General features: G+C 35.7%; 1 protein-coding gene across 1 annotated transcript in view; it reads left to right on the forward strand.

Moving 5' to 3' along the window:
• Positions 1 to 16,031, forward strand: part of ST18 (ST18 C2H2C-type zinc finger transcription factor) — an 82,011-nt gene that overhangs the window by 22,276 nt on the left and 43,704 nt on the right. The window contains exon 9 of the mRNA XM_042782973.1: positions 9,593 to 9,838. Coding sequence (XP_042638907.1) covers positions 9,593 to 9,838 — 246 coding nt within the window. The remainder of the gene's footprint in view (positions 1 to 9,592; positions 9,839 to 16,031) is intronic.

The following is a 16,031-nucleotide window of genomic DNA, read 5'->3' on the forward strand; positions in this document are numbered from 1 at the left end:
TGACTCATGAAATTTTACTATTACACATCAACTGTGTATAATGTAAAATAGTCTAAATTGCTGTAGTATTCTGAAAGTACACAGAGCAAATCTAGATAAATAAAATTTTTTAAAAAGCTGGTCTGAGGGGTATGAGTACTCAGGGTATCCAAATTTAAAACCAGATTCTGAGAAGTTTATGAAACATTTCCACAGCCCATAAAATTAATCAAATTTTGTTAATTACCCTCCTTTCCAACTACCAAAGAGAAGTACACATCCATGCTGTTAATAACCTGATGGGGGGAAAAATGATCTTCCTTGCCTTCCCTTTTGACAGTTACTTTTTATTATGCAACAGAATAGCAGTCACCAACAGGAGGTTGTCAGAGCTGCTCTACCATTTGCTCCTGCAGCCTCTACAATCAGTGACTCTTGTCTTCATGTTGACTCAAAGATCTTCACTTAAAAAAAAAAAATATTTTCTGAAATTGATGGCTGAAGCCTGCTGAAGTATAAAGTGCCCAGACCTATTTTAAAAGAGATTTATCCTTGCTTTCAGTGGAAGGTTCACTGGGCTGAACTCCATCTCTGAAACTTAGGAGATTAATGTATATAACTCTTTTTTTCCGTCTACCCCTTACCTATGGTGTGGTCAGCTGCTCATCTGGGCCCATGTGCCAGGGCTTCAGGAGAGTGAGTAGCATAATGCCACAGAGCATTTGACAGGAAGCAGAATTAGCTTCTAGACTAAGCAGAGCCAAGTAAATCCCAGGAAGAGTTTGTGGCCAAAAAACACTCAATAATTTCTAAACAAATGAGATTCTTACACAAATTTTAAAAAACACCTTCTAAAAACCTGAAGAAAATATCAATCTATTCAAATTCAAAGTAATCCAAGTTAGAAGCTGTTTATATAAATGAATAATTCGGGAAATTTTAAAATGCAACTTTAGTCATTTTTAAGTTCATTTTTAAAACTTGGATACATTTCTATTTTAAAACAAATATAATAATTTGCAGGTAATTGGAGAAATACTGGGATATTTTCCTTCTCAGTGCTTTGTTATTTGGTTGGTAAAGTTGCTATGTAAGAATAAAGTTGCCAATATTATAATTATGAATACTTTTTAAGTGACAAGGAAATGGTTCTAGAATGACTGCTTTCTACCTGTAAGTGTGGGCATTTTTTTGTTCCCCAGAATTCTACCTTTAACTTTAGGATTCTCTATGATCTATTAATTGCTGAATGAATCTGATAAAGATGACTGAAATCTGAGGGGTTTTTGTTTATCAATATGTATTTATTTCTTCTTAAAACACATTTCTGGTCAGAAAAGTGACTGTTAAATTGTCACATTGAAAAAGAAAATCAAATAACCCATTTTCTAGACACAGGCTCTTCCTAAAGGGCTCACATTGTGGAAGACAGGGGGCACACAAGGGTGAGAGGACTCTCTGGTCTTGTCCTTCTACCATACTGACAACCAAGTTTTAGTTGTAGAAGCCACACAATTCATGTGACAATGATGATGTAAGAGACAGGAAGTGTTCAGGCTTATTTTTGTAAGTGTGTTTGTTATGCTGGCAGTTATAGAAACCATTTTCCCACAACAGTTGTCTCATTTGACATAGCAGTTGCTGAAATGAGATAAATATGGCACCCTACAATGTCACTCTGCAGAATCCTTTCTCTAGTGTGTGTGCACACACGCATACACACTCATACATACTTTAATACTTTGGTGAATTTTGTCCTAGTTAAATCTTATATTCTGAATATAGAAGAGAATATCATAAATTTCTGAAAAGATAATAATGATAATAATAATAATAATTTTGCTAACAAAAGTACAAAAAAGCCCAAGTAATTATTAATCCTGAAATACAACCTCTGGTCAAACAGTGCCCAGTGCAGGCCTTTCTGTGCTGAGGGCTGCATGTATTCAGTGCATTTTACTTATCGTTGATTAAGTATAAACAACCTTCTCCTCCATATTGAATGCTGGCCTAATTCTTTTTCTACTTAAGTCTCAGAAGACTTCGATCTTTCCTCCATGTCAGATTGTTACTATATTTATTTCTAATAGTCAAAGAGCCCTTGAGGAGATAGAGATGTACAGTTTTCCTCCATCTCCTGACTCCTATAGCAGGAAACATTTAATGTATTCAAGTGAGACATCCCTGGAGATGAACTCATATATTTCTATCAACCAACGTGCCTTTAACTGACAAAGTGCCCAGGCTGAAATTTCGATTCAGTTGTGGTCCTTCCTTTAGTGAATTTACAGTCAAAGCAAAGCAAAGCAAAGCAAAAGAAATCATGCTTTGGTTCCTGTACCCTGGGTTTGTGACAATGGAGAGAGTATAGGTTGAAGAGATATGATTCCTAATATTCAGGGAGGTGTAGCTGGCTCCGTAGAGAGTCTGACAACAACTTAGTGAGGGCTGATTTCTTATTTTCTTTCTGCATCCATCCAGCCCTTGTTTTTATGTAATGTTGTTGCTAGTTGCCATGGAGTCAATTCTGACTCATAATGACTCCATGTGCACAGACTAGAGCTACTCCATAGGGTTTCCAAGGCTGTGACCTTTTAAAGGAGCTGATGCTGCAGTATTTAAGTGCTACGCTGCTAATCAGATGGTCAGTGGTTCAAATTCACCAGCTGCTCTGCAGGAGAAAGATGTATGCTTCCATAAAGATTACAGCTTTGGAAACACTTTGGGGGCATTTCTGTTCTGACCTATAGGATCACTGTGAGTCAGAATTTACTTGATGTCAGTGGACTTGCTTTGGTTTTGCTTGGCCCTTTCAGAAGCAGATCACAGATTCTGTCTCTTAAGGGGCCTCTGTGTGGGTGTGAACCACCAACCCTTCTACTAACAGCCAAGTATTTAACCATCTGAACCATCCAGAGATTCTATTTTATATGATGAGCACCTCTTAACTTGCATTCAGAACCCAGTAGGTGAACAAATTATAGATAATACTGTCACCTGTAGGCACATATTTTTAATATCAAGTCAAAGGTAACTAACCTTGATATTTGCTTTCAATATCACTTGTGGAGTCTAATAGAAACTTTTCTTGCTGTCTGCAAGCTCACAATTAACTCTAAGTTTAGTGAGAGATCCAAATAGGTGATTTGTGAAAATAACTACCCTCATGGAAGATAATAGGAGCAAAGATTGTTTTCAGAGGGGAAAGAGGACTTTAAGTTCCTACGAGCTCTAAAAATAATGAAGGACAGTAAGATATCCCAAGATGTTCTTCTCCTTCCAATGTTCCTTAAGCCCAAGCATCTATCTACTGAACACTAAGTGCTGCCCTCCAAACCTAAAGGGACATGGTTATCACAGGCACATGCAGTCACCAACATCCATGAAGCACCAAGTATATGTCAGATTCTGTGCTGAGGATATGAGTATTCTTTTAACATTGCCAACCACTGCACAAACTAGTTCATCCTCTCCTGAATGTAGAATTTTAAAAAACTAGTTATTTTTCAAAATACAAACTGGAATGTACATAACTCATATTCATACCACCCAAATCATCTCAAAGTGTTTTAAGTGTCTCTCTGAGGAATCAAGTCAGGAGAAAAAATTAGCAATATCATTACTTAGTGCATATAATAATGGTTAATGATAACTTCAGACAAAGTATTAGTTCTTTCTTGATTACAGTACTTCACTGCTTCTAAGGTATAGAGAATATCCTCTATTTTAATTTTAAATTAAAATGGGTTGTAAAATATACATGGACCACAGCTTCAAATGCCTGTCCTTGGGCCTGGTGACTTGCTCCTGTTGTGAACACACACAGGGTATGCTCTCACAGGCGATGTGGGCGACTAGTCCTGAGGGATTGGTGTACCCAGAGTACCCCAGGGTCCCCAGTGACAGCAGCTCCTGCACATGGCAAATAAACACCCATTTTTCTTCCTTCCTCCCACTCTTATCAACAGAGGTAGAAACACGCTTCACAGTCTATCTTTATCCTAATTGCTGTGGCTTGCCAAGCATTCTGTTGTTTGTTTTGGTGTTTTCCCCACCTGTTTAGACAAAATGGCATATGCGCAGTGTGCCTTAAAAGAAAACAAAAAATTGACACTTGATCGAAATGTTTAAAGTTCAAAGTCTGTTTTTTGCTTAAATGAGGCCTAGAAACAACATGATGTCGTCACCTTACCATTCCTTCTGAGTGGTAACAGTAATAGCCTGGTGGCTATCTACGTGATTAGGATCCAAATGCAGCCTTTTTCAGCAGCTCTAGCATTAAATGGCCCATACTAGATATTGTAAGTGAAAAGTTAGGAGGGCCTCTGGTCAGGTATCACAAGGCATCAACTGATTTTTGTGTGGAGAAACAACAATTAACAATGGGCTATTTAACCCCTCCCACAATACGGTAGCTCAAAGAAGCCCTGGTGGTGCAGTGGTTAAGCATTTGACTGGTAAGGGAAAGGTCAGGGGTTAGAACTCACAAGCTGCTCTGAGGAAGAAAGATGTAACAGTCTGCATCTGTAAAGTCTTGGAAATCCTGTGGGGAAGTTCTACTCTGTTCTATAGGGTTGCTGTGAGGCGGAATCTACTCGATGGAAACATATTTGTTTGGTTTGGTTTTGGTTATATGGCAGCCATTTACTAATGGTCTCTTTACCACCCCCACAGTAACATAGGGACATGTCTCACGGTATTCAAAAATCAAACCACAAGACTAGTACTAGGTATAATTGATTTAACACCTATGTGTCAGACACTGCAAGTAAGCATTTTGCCCATATTACCTCTTTTCAATCTTTCTAGAAACTCTGTAAAGCAGATATTATTATATACTTTTATAGATGAAGAAATGATTGCTCAGAAATGTTAAGTAATTTGTTCCCAATTTCACAGCAACTATTAGAACTGAAGGGAGCTCTGGTAGCATAGTGGCTAAGGCACTTGACTGCTAACCAGAAGGCTGGCGGTTCAAATCCAACAGCCACTCCTTGGAAGGAAGATGGGGCAATCTACTTCCGTAGTGATACTGCCTTGGAAACTGAAGGAGGGGTAGGTATGAGTCGGGTTTGACTTGACGGCACAACAACATTAGAACTGAAATTTGACTTCAAAGATCTTACATGGTATATCTTGCCCAAGATATGTCTACTTGCCCAAGAATGTTCCCAGATATGATTCTGAGTCCTAGACAAAGGTTTTTGGGAAAAGTTATAAATTCTGATTTAATTTCATACCTTGCGGTAGTCACTTATTTCTGAATTCTATCATTCTGTTTATATTGAGTATATTTCACAAGATTATACTATTATTACTCAGTGATGATTTAGCAAATAACTATTATTTAGTAAATAATTATTAGGAAATATGTTCTTTTCATTTGCTTGTTGTGACTACCCATGCCTATTCTGAAAACATATTTAAGACAATTTACAAAATAGGAAAGATGTCCTCACCCAACAAAAACCCTGAAATGAGAGTGGAAGAACATGTACCACTGAGGTTTGTACTTCCTCTGAACCAAGTCAAAAAAGACACATATCAGAACAATCAACCATGTGAGACCAAAAGGGTAACATTTGCCTGAAAACAAAGCTTAGAAAACAGGATGGGGCAAGAGACAGAGAAGAGATACAGAAGACTAACAAAAATGGGAAGAAATAGATAAAGTGCTGTTACATTGTGGGGGTTGCAATCAATGTCACTAAGCAAAATGTGTATAAATTGTTGAATGGAAAACTAACTTGCTCTGTGAACTTTCACCCAAGTCACAATAACAAGTTCAAAAAAAAGAAAGATGTCATAGCCTTCATGTAGAAATAGAAAATTTGCCAAATAAGAGAGCAGTGTAGTCTTGTTTTTTCAATGTTTTGTTTTGTAATAATTTTTACTATCATACCATTTGAGGTAAAACTATAATTGTGTTTTTTCTTCATCACCTTCTTTAAACGTGTGATAATTTTAATTGTTGAAACAATGTAATATTATCCTATGTCTGGAAAACATAGGAGAAAGCAGCTATAAGTCCATCCTCTAACTACAAATACAATGATTTTTTTTTTAATTTTCTCTTTTGTTTTTCCCCAGAAAATAAATTTCTGTATGTTTGACATCATTGTAAGCACAGTGTGAATGCCATGTAGTTTTCTTGCTTTTGATTATATATGTGTTTTCCATATGCTACATTAAAAAAAAAAAAAAAAAAAAAACACCTCACTGCTGTGGAGTCAACTCCAACTCATAGTGACACCTCCTTGGGTTTCCCAGACGGTATCTCTACAGATGTAGATTGCCCAGTCTTCCTTCCAAGGGGTGGCTGATGGGTTTAAACCGTTAGACTTCTAGTTAGCAGTCAAATGCCTTAGGCACTACACCACCAGAGCTCCTCATATGCTACATAGTCCTCATAATTATTATTCTACTCACTCTATAATGTTCCACAAACTAGATTTAGTATAATTGAATTAATGATGTCTCTGTTGGAAGCATCTAAATGCTGTATCTTGTAAGACTGGTAAGTATTATAATACACAATTATTTAAACTTTTAGTTTAATAATAATTCATAATATACTTATTAAATTGCCTTTCACTAAAAAGCTCTTAGATGTATAAAATAAGCTTCTTGAAGGCAGGACCAATGTGTTTTTCAATTTTATTTTCCCAAAAAACATACTCTTAAGGTTCTCCATTTTTTATTAATTGCCAAAGCCAAACAATGAATCAGATAATGATGCCCAAAATCTGAGGGGCTTTTCTTTGTTTATCAATATATATTCGTCTCTTATTAAAACACATTTCAGGTCAGAAAACTGAGTGTTAAATTGGAACATTTTTAAAAATCAAATAACCAGTTTCCTAGGTGTATTCTCACTCTCCTGTGCCCAGTTCAGTTAGTAAGTTAACTTCTCAACAAGTTAATGAATAAATGAATTGTCCGTAACAACATTCAAAAGGAACTGAGATAGACCTAGGGCTCTGATGTCCCTCCTAAGTTGAAAAGTGATTAGCATGATTAGTGTTAGATCGATCCCTAGCCTCAACAACCTTAAATTAAAAAAAAAAATAAATAAATTTAAAGTCAAAATAAGGATCCAAAATACCACTTTGAGAAATCAAGGTATTAGATGCGTTGGGGGTGGGGGTGGGATACCAGCTGTGGCGCTGTTCCCTCATTATGCTCTGATGGCCTCTCCCGCCCCCTTTTGTACTGCCATTTGGAGTTTGAAGCATAGAGAAGTGATGTCTATCAATACTGCTCTGAATAAAACTACATGCTGTAAGCATGAGACCTACCCATCTATAAGCAGGAAGGAGCCTCCTCTGTCCCTGTGTGTTAATTGTTGAGTGCATCTGTGCAGCCACTTGAAGCCCATCTGTGCAAGGCCACGCAGCGTGCACGGTAGTGCTCCCTGGTCCGATGCTCCGAGGGCAGCGGGCCTGGGTGCGAGAGGGAGAAAAGATCCTGCCACCACGGGTACTGACACTTTTTCAATCAAGCCATGATTGCTCACAATTTATAATCATAACACTTCCTGGATTCTCTTAATATTTTTTAAATTTACTACTTGGATTTATTTTCTGTAAATAATGCAAACATATATTACTGTTGTCTTGAAATAGTTGATATTTTTTTCAGCATGAGAGAATCTGTACTATTTATGGGTTTTGCACTATAAAATTCTGCAGCCCAGTCACATGGCTTCTTTTTCCTAAGCCATCTGTCACAGAGGTCTGGAATTTTATGTGAATATTGGTTGTTCAGTCTTAACCCAAGGTTTTCTTTTTTTTTTTTTTTAAATAAATAATGTCAGCAACTATAATACGTTTTACTTTACATTGGCCATTAAACTTGATTGCTATAGCTCTGTTTCATTGCTATAGTTACATATCAGCAACGAAGCCAAAAAAAAAATGTGAATGTGCTCATGGCAGAGCATATTGTTATATCATGGAGAGAGCACCTGGTACTGATATAGTTAATATCTTGAATTTTTGTAACTAAGGTTTATTAATGCTGGTATAAAAACATATCTGATATTATACAGATGGCATAAGATGTTGTGGTTGCTAAGTTATTATCCTAGATAAGCTTTACTGTGAAATTCGGGGCTTAAAACTATCACAGGAGATTAAACTATTTACTGAAAATGGACAAAAAGATACGGCCAAAGCATCTTATTACAAACACATTAGAAGTGTATTTACTTCCCACAAATATCCTAAAGCATATCTATCTCTTAAGCTGAGAGATTCAAAATATGAACTCTGCAGGTGAAACAAACAAACAGAAGAGGTGCTTTTATTTTCTAACTCAGTCATGATCAACGAGTCCTTGGAGCCCAGCCAGTGTGCCCATGCCATCAATGGCAACTGTTTGGAGGGGAGCTGTGTGTAGGAGAGTTAAAATAAATCCCCAGGAATAACTGGCTCCCACAAGCTTTATGGATCTTGCTAACACCTTCAAAGAAGTCTACTGCTTTGCTAGTCAAATGGAAATGGAAAAAGTCAAATGGAAAAAGAGTAAAGAAACTATTAAAATGAATTGATGGATGATGGTGAAACTGCAGATAAGTATTCATTTGACTCAATTTAAAACATAACAATAATTACATGATAAAATTTCTAATTCCTGACCCTATCTAAGCCATCGTACCATGCATATCATTTGGAATACATGGATCACATGAACAGTTTGTTAGATAGGACTTGACTAAACAAAGGTACTGTTCCTGAAAGAAAGAAAAGAAAAAGAAAAAAAAAAAAAAAAATCTGGCAGTCAATATTCCAAAAGAGGAATGTCATGAGAGTTCTAGTTTTAAGTCCATATTAAGAATCTGGAAAATAATCCCCTTTATCTTGAAGAACTTAAACCCAAATTATGGTGCCATCAGCTAAACGGCACCCAGAGTGAAGAACGGTTTGCATTCTCAGATTTTTTTCTTTCTCCCATAATTTAGGCTTTCCACTTTGAGTAACCTTGGGTGAAATATTGCTTTTATATTGATTGACTATTCCAATAAAATTTCTCTTCCAGACGGTTATTTTTGCATATTTTTTATGTTAAGATGATTATTTTGAGTGGTAAACTGTGGCCGATGTCATGAGACAAAGTATATGTAAACTGCTGTATGGAAAGTGAATCTGCTCTGTCAATCTTCACCCAAATCACAATTAAAAAAAAAAAAAAAGATGATTATTGTGATATGGGGGGGTGAGAAGTTTTGTTGTGCCTTTTGTTAAACTAACGTGTTAGTGCTCTAAAGGATGAATTAGAGTGATAATTCTGTAAACTAGAAAAGAAGGTTTAAAGCTAAACTTAAAAAAAAAAAATTAAACAGGCTTAGCCAATACATTTACTATTTGGGACATCTTATTCGTATTAAGCTTACTTTGTTTAAACCCGGAAACACAAAGCTCGCTAATGGGGCTGCTCTTAAAAGTCGGCTAAGAATTGAACATTAACCAACGCAAATCAGAAAGCTAGATTTAAAATCAGATATACTTACATAAAAGCTTGCATTTAAAATGATCCTTTAAAAGCTTCACACGACTAGGCTATAACTGCTGAAAACTGCTGAAATGTTTTTCTCTTTCCTATTGTATACCAGGGAGCTGAGATAGAAGTGGATGAAAATGGCACATTGGACTTAAGCATGAAAAAGAATCGAATCCTGGACAAGGCTGCACCCTTAACTTCCTCCAGCAATTCCATTCCAACTCCTTCCTCTTCCCCATTCAAAACAAGCAGCCTTTTGGTCAATGCAGCTTTCTATCAGGCTCTCTGTGACCAAGAAGGCTGGGATACTCCTATCAACTATAGCAAAGCCCATGGCAAAACAGAGGAGGAGAAAGAGGTATTGTTTTAATATGTCACTCAACAAATTTAAGACAGAACATGATTGCAGAGTATTTCTTTTTTTCTCTTAAACTGTACTTTCACATACCTGTTTAGATAAGATGTAGCTCTGTGCCTTGTTTTAGATTTTCGTGAAGTAGATAATTTCAAATTTCAGAAGAAATTTATAAACAAATCCTCCTTTTCCTGTTACTTGCCTAAAATACCATGTCATTACAATGAATTTACTTTTTTTTCCCCATTTTGTTGGTGTGGAGTATATACACAGTGAAACATATATCAGTTCAACAGTTTCTACATGCACTATTAAGTTACACTGAGTACATTCTTTGAATTGTGCAAACATTCTCATCCTTCTTATCTGAGTTTTTTTCTCCCCCCATTAATAGTAATACTTAACCTCATGAGGATTGCAATTGTGTTAAGTGCACAAGAGATTATATCATCTCTCCTTTCAAGATACAACATGTTATATTACAGACATGGAATTGATGGCTTGTTAGTTCCTTCTAAACCAGAAAATCAAAGATGGAATAAATTCAGGGATAACTAAGAATCTTCAAATTGTGTCAATTTCATTTCCTTTCTTTTATGGAGTAACTATGATAGCATATGTATAGAGTCATCATTTCAAGCTCTGGATCATGAATGTCGGATATCTAAGCTCTACCAACCATGAATGAGAGGAATTTGGGTTTTGATTATCTCAGAACTTGAAGGTCATCAGGAAGTTCCATTGTCATTTCATCCTTGAAATCCACATGCTTAGCTGCATAGGCATTCCTCTATCACTCATGTCCATAGATTGAGCTGCCCGATTTGGCCTTAGTAGTTATGGACTACTTAGTGTCATTCAAAGGAATTGGTGGCCAGAGGTGAACTGTTCAGACTCTTATCATTGCAAATGTAGTTATTACAATAGTTGATCCTCATTTGCTGTTGATCAGGAAATAGCTGTATCATTGTTGCTGAAGAGTAAGCTAGTTGTCCATATCGTTAAAGAACTGAGATAACCATTCTCTGTGTGTACTACCTTTTTCAAAAGGGTTTTTGAAGTTCAGAGATTTTGGAGGACGCCAATTTGAATTTAGCACATAATTTAACACCTTAGAGTGTAAATCAACAAAAACAGTTGTGTGTGATGTGATCCCAAGAGTGTATTGCTCCCAATTCTTCCTTCCTTCCTTCATTACACCTTCACACTTGCCTTGCAGCAAGATAAATTGTGGAGGTGCAGCTTTGAAAAGGACTTGCCTCTGTCCTACCTGTGCACAGAGCCTTGTAGGAAGAAACAAAAATAACCCACAGCCACTGACATGTTAACAAATGTACTGGTGAGTGGAGGAACACAAGCATTTCTGAGTAGAGATGAAAGAGTTGGATCATCGGTATGGTTCCCTGGAAGACACTGGTCACAATCAGAGGCAGCTTTCTGTATCACCACCCCTCACACAGTCATGTGGATGAATGGGGGCAATTCACATAAGATCACCTTTGATTAAATTCTACCAAGCTGGGTCTTATTCAGTAATCATATGCTTTGCTTTGTGAATTCACCTAAAGTATTTAGGGATGTTCTGAATTAAAAACTTGAAAAAACTGAATTATAAAATGAAAACTATTTTAGAAGAACCCTTTATTAAAGTAATACATATTTGACTCAATAAATGCAAAGCTGCCATCCACAAAGCATAAAAAGCAGGTTTATGTTAAGTGATGGCCATGAGCTGGCCAATGTGTGCCTCTTCCTTCCACCATCATCCCAACTACCATTTCAGTTTTATGAAAGAGTAGAAATTAGCTCTTGTCTGAAGCAGGAAGGTGCAAGGTAAGAAGTAAGTCGATTGTTTAGAGGCACTATCACAGCACCATCAAAACTAGAGTGGGGCATTTATTAACAAAACCATTTAATTCCCAGCAAGTCAATTTCAAATCAGACCAGACCATGTTGCACCCTGTACCATTAAGATAAACATAGCCAAGACATAAGATCTGTGTATGGAGATTCAGTAAAAGTCATCGCGTTATATGAAGGACAGTGGTTTACAGAACAAGTAAAATGCAACTTTGAATTTTATTTGGATACTCTTGGATGACTTGTGGAAGGGTCAAAATCCCAAACTGTTCCATTTCCTGAGGGATATCTGAATGCTATGTACCAGGAGTGACTTACAATTTCTGTCATCATCCATGTGTCATAAATGGAATATAGACAATGTATTCACTGGAAATTTTCTTTGTATTCCTACTCAGTGTCAACCATAGGATCCAATCTTGAGTAGTAAGGAAACAAATTTGTATCAAATGAATTCTTGTTTTCATTTAAGGTCCTTTGTATTGTCTAGGACCTCAGGTAGCACATTGCCTAAGGCATATGACTGCTAATCAGAAGGTTGGAGGTTCAAACCCACCAGCCACTCCACAGATGGAAGATGGAGCAGTCTACTTCCATAAAGATTTTACCGCCTTGGAAACCCAAAGGGGGTTGTGAGTTGAAATTGACTCGATGGCAGTGTTTTTTTTTTTGGTTTGTATTGTCTGACATTGATTGTGATTATGTACTCTTAGCAACAAAGTCAACATATATTTATATTCTGAGATATCCCTTCCATATAAGGGGCTAAGAAGCCCCTCGGTGATTTGTTTGATTATGTATCTTATCACTCAAATAGTCAAAAAATGATGTCTCACAGAAAATATTTTAATAGGTTACTTTTACTCTCCAATCCCATTTTTCACATAATTCTAAAAGCCACAGAAATTCACTGTGGCAATTTTATAGATAAATACTACTATTTCGAGTATATTTTTTATCTAATTTTATATGTCTGTGACAGTGTTTTATTGTCCTAGAAATTTCACACACACACAAAAAATTTTTAAGTTTACTTTTATGCTCTTTGGAGAGTGACTTGAGGTCGAGCAACACAATTTTTTACTGCTACAATTTTCAACCTAATTTGAATTTAGATTGTACCTGAATTCTGGAAGTTAGAAGCTTTATAGGAATTTAATGTCAACCAAGAACAACAAAGAGGACTCAAAAGATGCTAAGTGAATACTTAGAATTGAAGTGTTTGCCTTAAGTTTGAGTTGACAAAATATTTTTGTAAGCTTTCTGCTCATTGTCTCAGTTATCTGAACATGAGTCATTGCCTTAGCAAGCTATAGTTGATGGAGACGTAGACAAAAGTGTTCTGAATCACTGTAACTCCTACATAAGGTTTCTCATACCCCTTGTATTTTGTTCCCCCATATATGCCAAGGTAATCTACTAATACACAGTATTTTTCACATCTTGTCCTGAATTTTGAAAAGGAGAAATGTGATACTGGATAAGTATTATTTTGAAAAAGTAGGCTATATTCAATGCCCTTGTTGATAAGAAATCAGAGGAATGCCGCACACAATAAAAATAAAGATGATCATATAGAAATTAAGTGATGGGTCTGGGCTTCCTTGAAGCAAAAAAAAAAAAAGGGAGAAAAGGGAGAGGGGAGAAAACATTTTAAAAATGGAGGCATCAAGGAAATATTGAGAGGAATTAGAAGAAGAGAAAAAGAGAAAAATGAAGAAATTGTATGCTGCAAGGTGTGGTGGAGGCAACAGTTGTCAAAGGTGAGTCTGAGTGTAGCAGGATGAAGCTTCTGGATCCCAGGTCTCCAGGGCACAGGCCAACTGTGGTCTCTTACCAGTGGAGTTTATTAGAAAGAGCTGTCCATGGCACCAAATACTGTTGCAATAATGGTTGGAGACTGGAATTCACGCTGTGCTTGCTCCCCCACTCTCACACTTTTCTTTGGCACTTCCTCCCATCTCCCCAACACTCCACACAAGACTCACACACATACACATACATCATCAGAAATTGAGTAATTATTTCTAATTCATTGTTATCTAGTTCATATGCACAACAGTTGCTTAATTTTGTTGGTAATTTTCAGAAAATATTGTCTGTCTCTCTCAGTGAAATAGCCTGTCCAGATGCCCCCTAAAAAAATTCCTGATTCTGGAAAAAACTCAAAATATCTCAAAAGGAAAGTGCTGAGAAATAACTAGGGCTGTCAATTTCACTCAACTGTCAGTTCTCCAAAGATTTGCAGGGCTTAAAATGTTAAAAGTGCCAGATGCTATTATCTGTTATTCATGTTACCATTATGTTCCAGTCTTTACTGAAATCAATATAAACTTCCATCTGTACATTACAGGAATTTCATTGCAGGCATATACTCTCCCAATACTACACATGCATACCACATTCCCTATTAAGCATCCACAAGATCAAATTATGATTTTTAAAATGATCATTTAAATTTTGAAAAATAAAAATTCTTACAAATGCTGTTGATTTATTTTATACTGTCTACTATTTAGGGCTTTGTCCAGTGTAAAATGCTTCTGTAACAAAACTAATCTAAGAATTCATATACACACACACACACATATATATACATATATGTATGTATATATATATGTTGTTGTTGTTGTTATGTGCCATGGAGTCGGACCCAACTCACAGCGACCCCTGCTTGGGTTTCCGAGGTGGTATCAGTATGGAAGTAGATTGCCCAACCTTCCTTCCTTCCGAGGAGTGACTGGTGGATTTGAATCACCAGCCTTCTGGTTATCAGTCAAGTGCCTTAGGCACTACACTACCAGAGGTCCTGTGTGTGTGTGTGTGTGTGTATATATATATATATATATATATATGCACACTCCTCAAATTTCAAGAAGCAGCATATTGAACAAAGGTGAAAAACATAATTATTTTATAGTGCAGTTATAAAAGTAAAACTTTGTGTCTTAAAGAAAATATAAGCTAAAAAAACTGAAAAATATTTAAAAGCCAAATTCATAAAATTATTCATTTAAGGTATTGCTATACATATTACTATATTAAATAATACAAATACATATACCATATATTCTGCAAGTCTTATTCTTGTATGCACTTTATCCAATTTAATCCTTCATAACTAATAATTTCTGTCAAAACCCCCATTTTATTGTCTTCACTTTAGCTATAATGTGAATGTCTTCTTGGCACACTTTTGTCCTTAACTTTCTCATAAAGAAAATAATTCTTTGCCATCATTGCAAATAATTTAACAAGTCAACAGCAAAGCAATGATTCTTCCACACTGAAACAATATCAGACTTAGCCTTGTTATCTACTTTTGAAGAGCAAAGATATTTATAAATTAAAGCGAAATTAAAAAGAATTCAGATTGCATCAAATGGAGTAGATGGTGGTATTATCAGGTGTAAGGCCTTAAAGTTAGCAATAGTTTCATTTTAGCCATTCACACTCATCAAACTTCAAAAAGATAGGAGTCAGGTATCCACTTTGCTTTGGAGTTCATTGAAGCAGCATTGAAATAAAACTTCTCTTTGTATCCTAGTATACAACTATTCTCAAGCACATGTTTCTTTACTTAAAGGGGTGTATTATGGTACTTTTAACAACACTATAAATAATATGAAGAAAGAAATTGTACTAAACCAGTTTTATTAGCTTGATCCGGATGCATGCTACTTGAGATAGATTACTACAAGTATTTATTGCAGTATGTTCCTGTGTAAAATAAGCATTAAATTGTTACATAATTAATTAATGAAAAAAATGTATTTGCCTTATAAATGAGACTAAATATTTATAATTTTCCTTTGGATGATAAAATCCAAAGATTTTTTTCCCCTTGATTTTGATTGTAGGGTTAGCATTATTAAAATTGCATTGTGCTATTACATTTTTATATCTATTTGATTCAATTGAGATTTACCTTACATAATACAAAATAATTTTTTCACCTGAAATAAATATTTTTAAGAATAAGGATACAGTTTTCTGTATTAGTTAACCTGATGGTAATATTTAACACAGAAAGTATTTTTATTAGATATAAGCTTAATGATGAAAGCAAGTTAATTATATGATTTAGGAAAACCATGGTGAGTTTCTTTAAGATAATATATAGTAAATAAATAATCTGAAAGGATTAGAGATTCTTCCCTAAGGGATCAAGATCAGTATTAAAGTTAAAAGAAGACCAAGAAAATTAATAATGTCCAACAAGAAAATCCATTCAATGAGAAAAAAATTTACAAGATATCAATTTAGCAAAGAGGTAAGTTCAGAAAAACTGGAAGAGATATGAGAAAAATAAAACGATTATCCAAATAAATTTTAA

The sequence above is a fragment of the Orycteropus afer genome, unplaced genomic scaffold, assembly GCF_000298275.1.
Source record: "Orycteropus afer afer isolate SDZICR_OR568_19922 unplaced genomic scaffold, OryAfe1.0 scaffold00543, whole genome shotgun sequence".
Lineage (NCBI taxonomy): Eukaryota > Metazoa > Chordata > Mammalia > Tubulidentata > Orycteropodidae > Orycteropus > Orycteropus afer.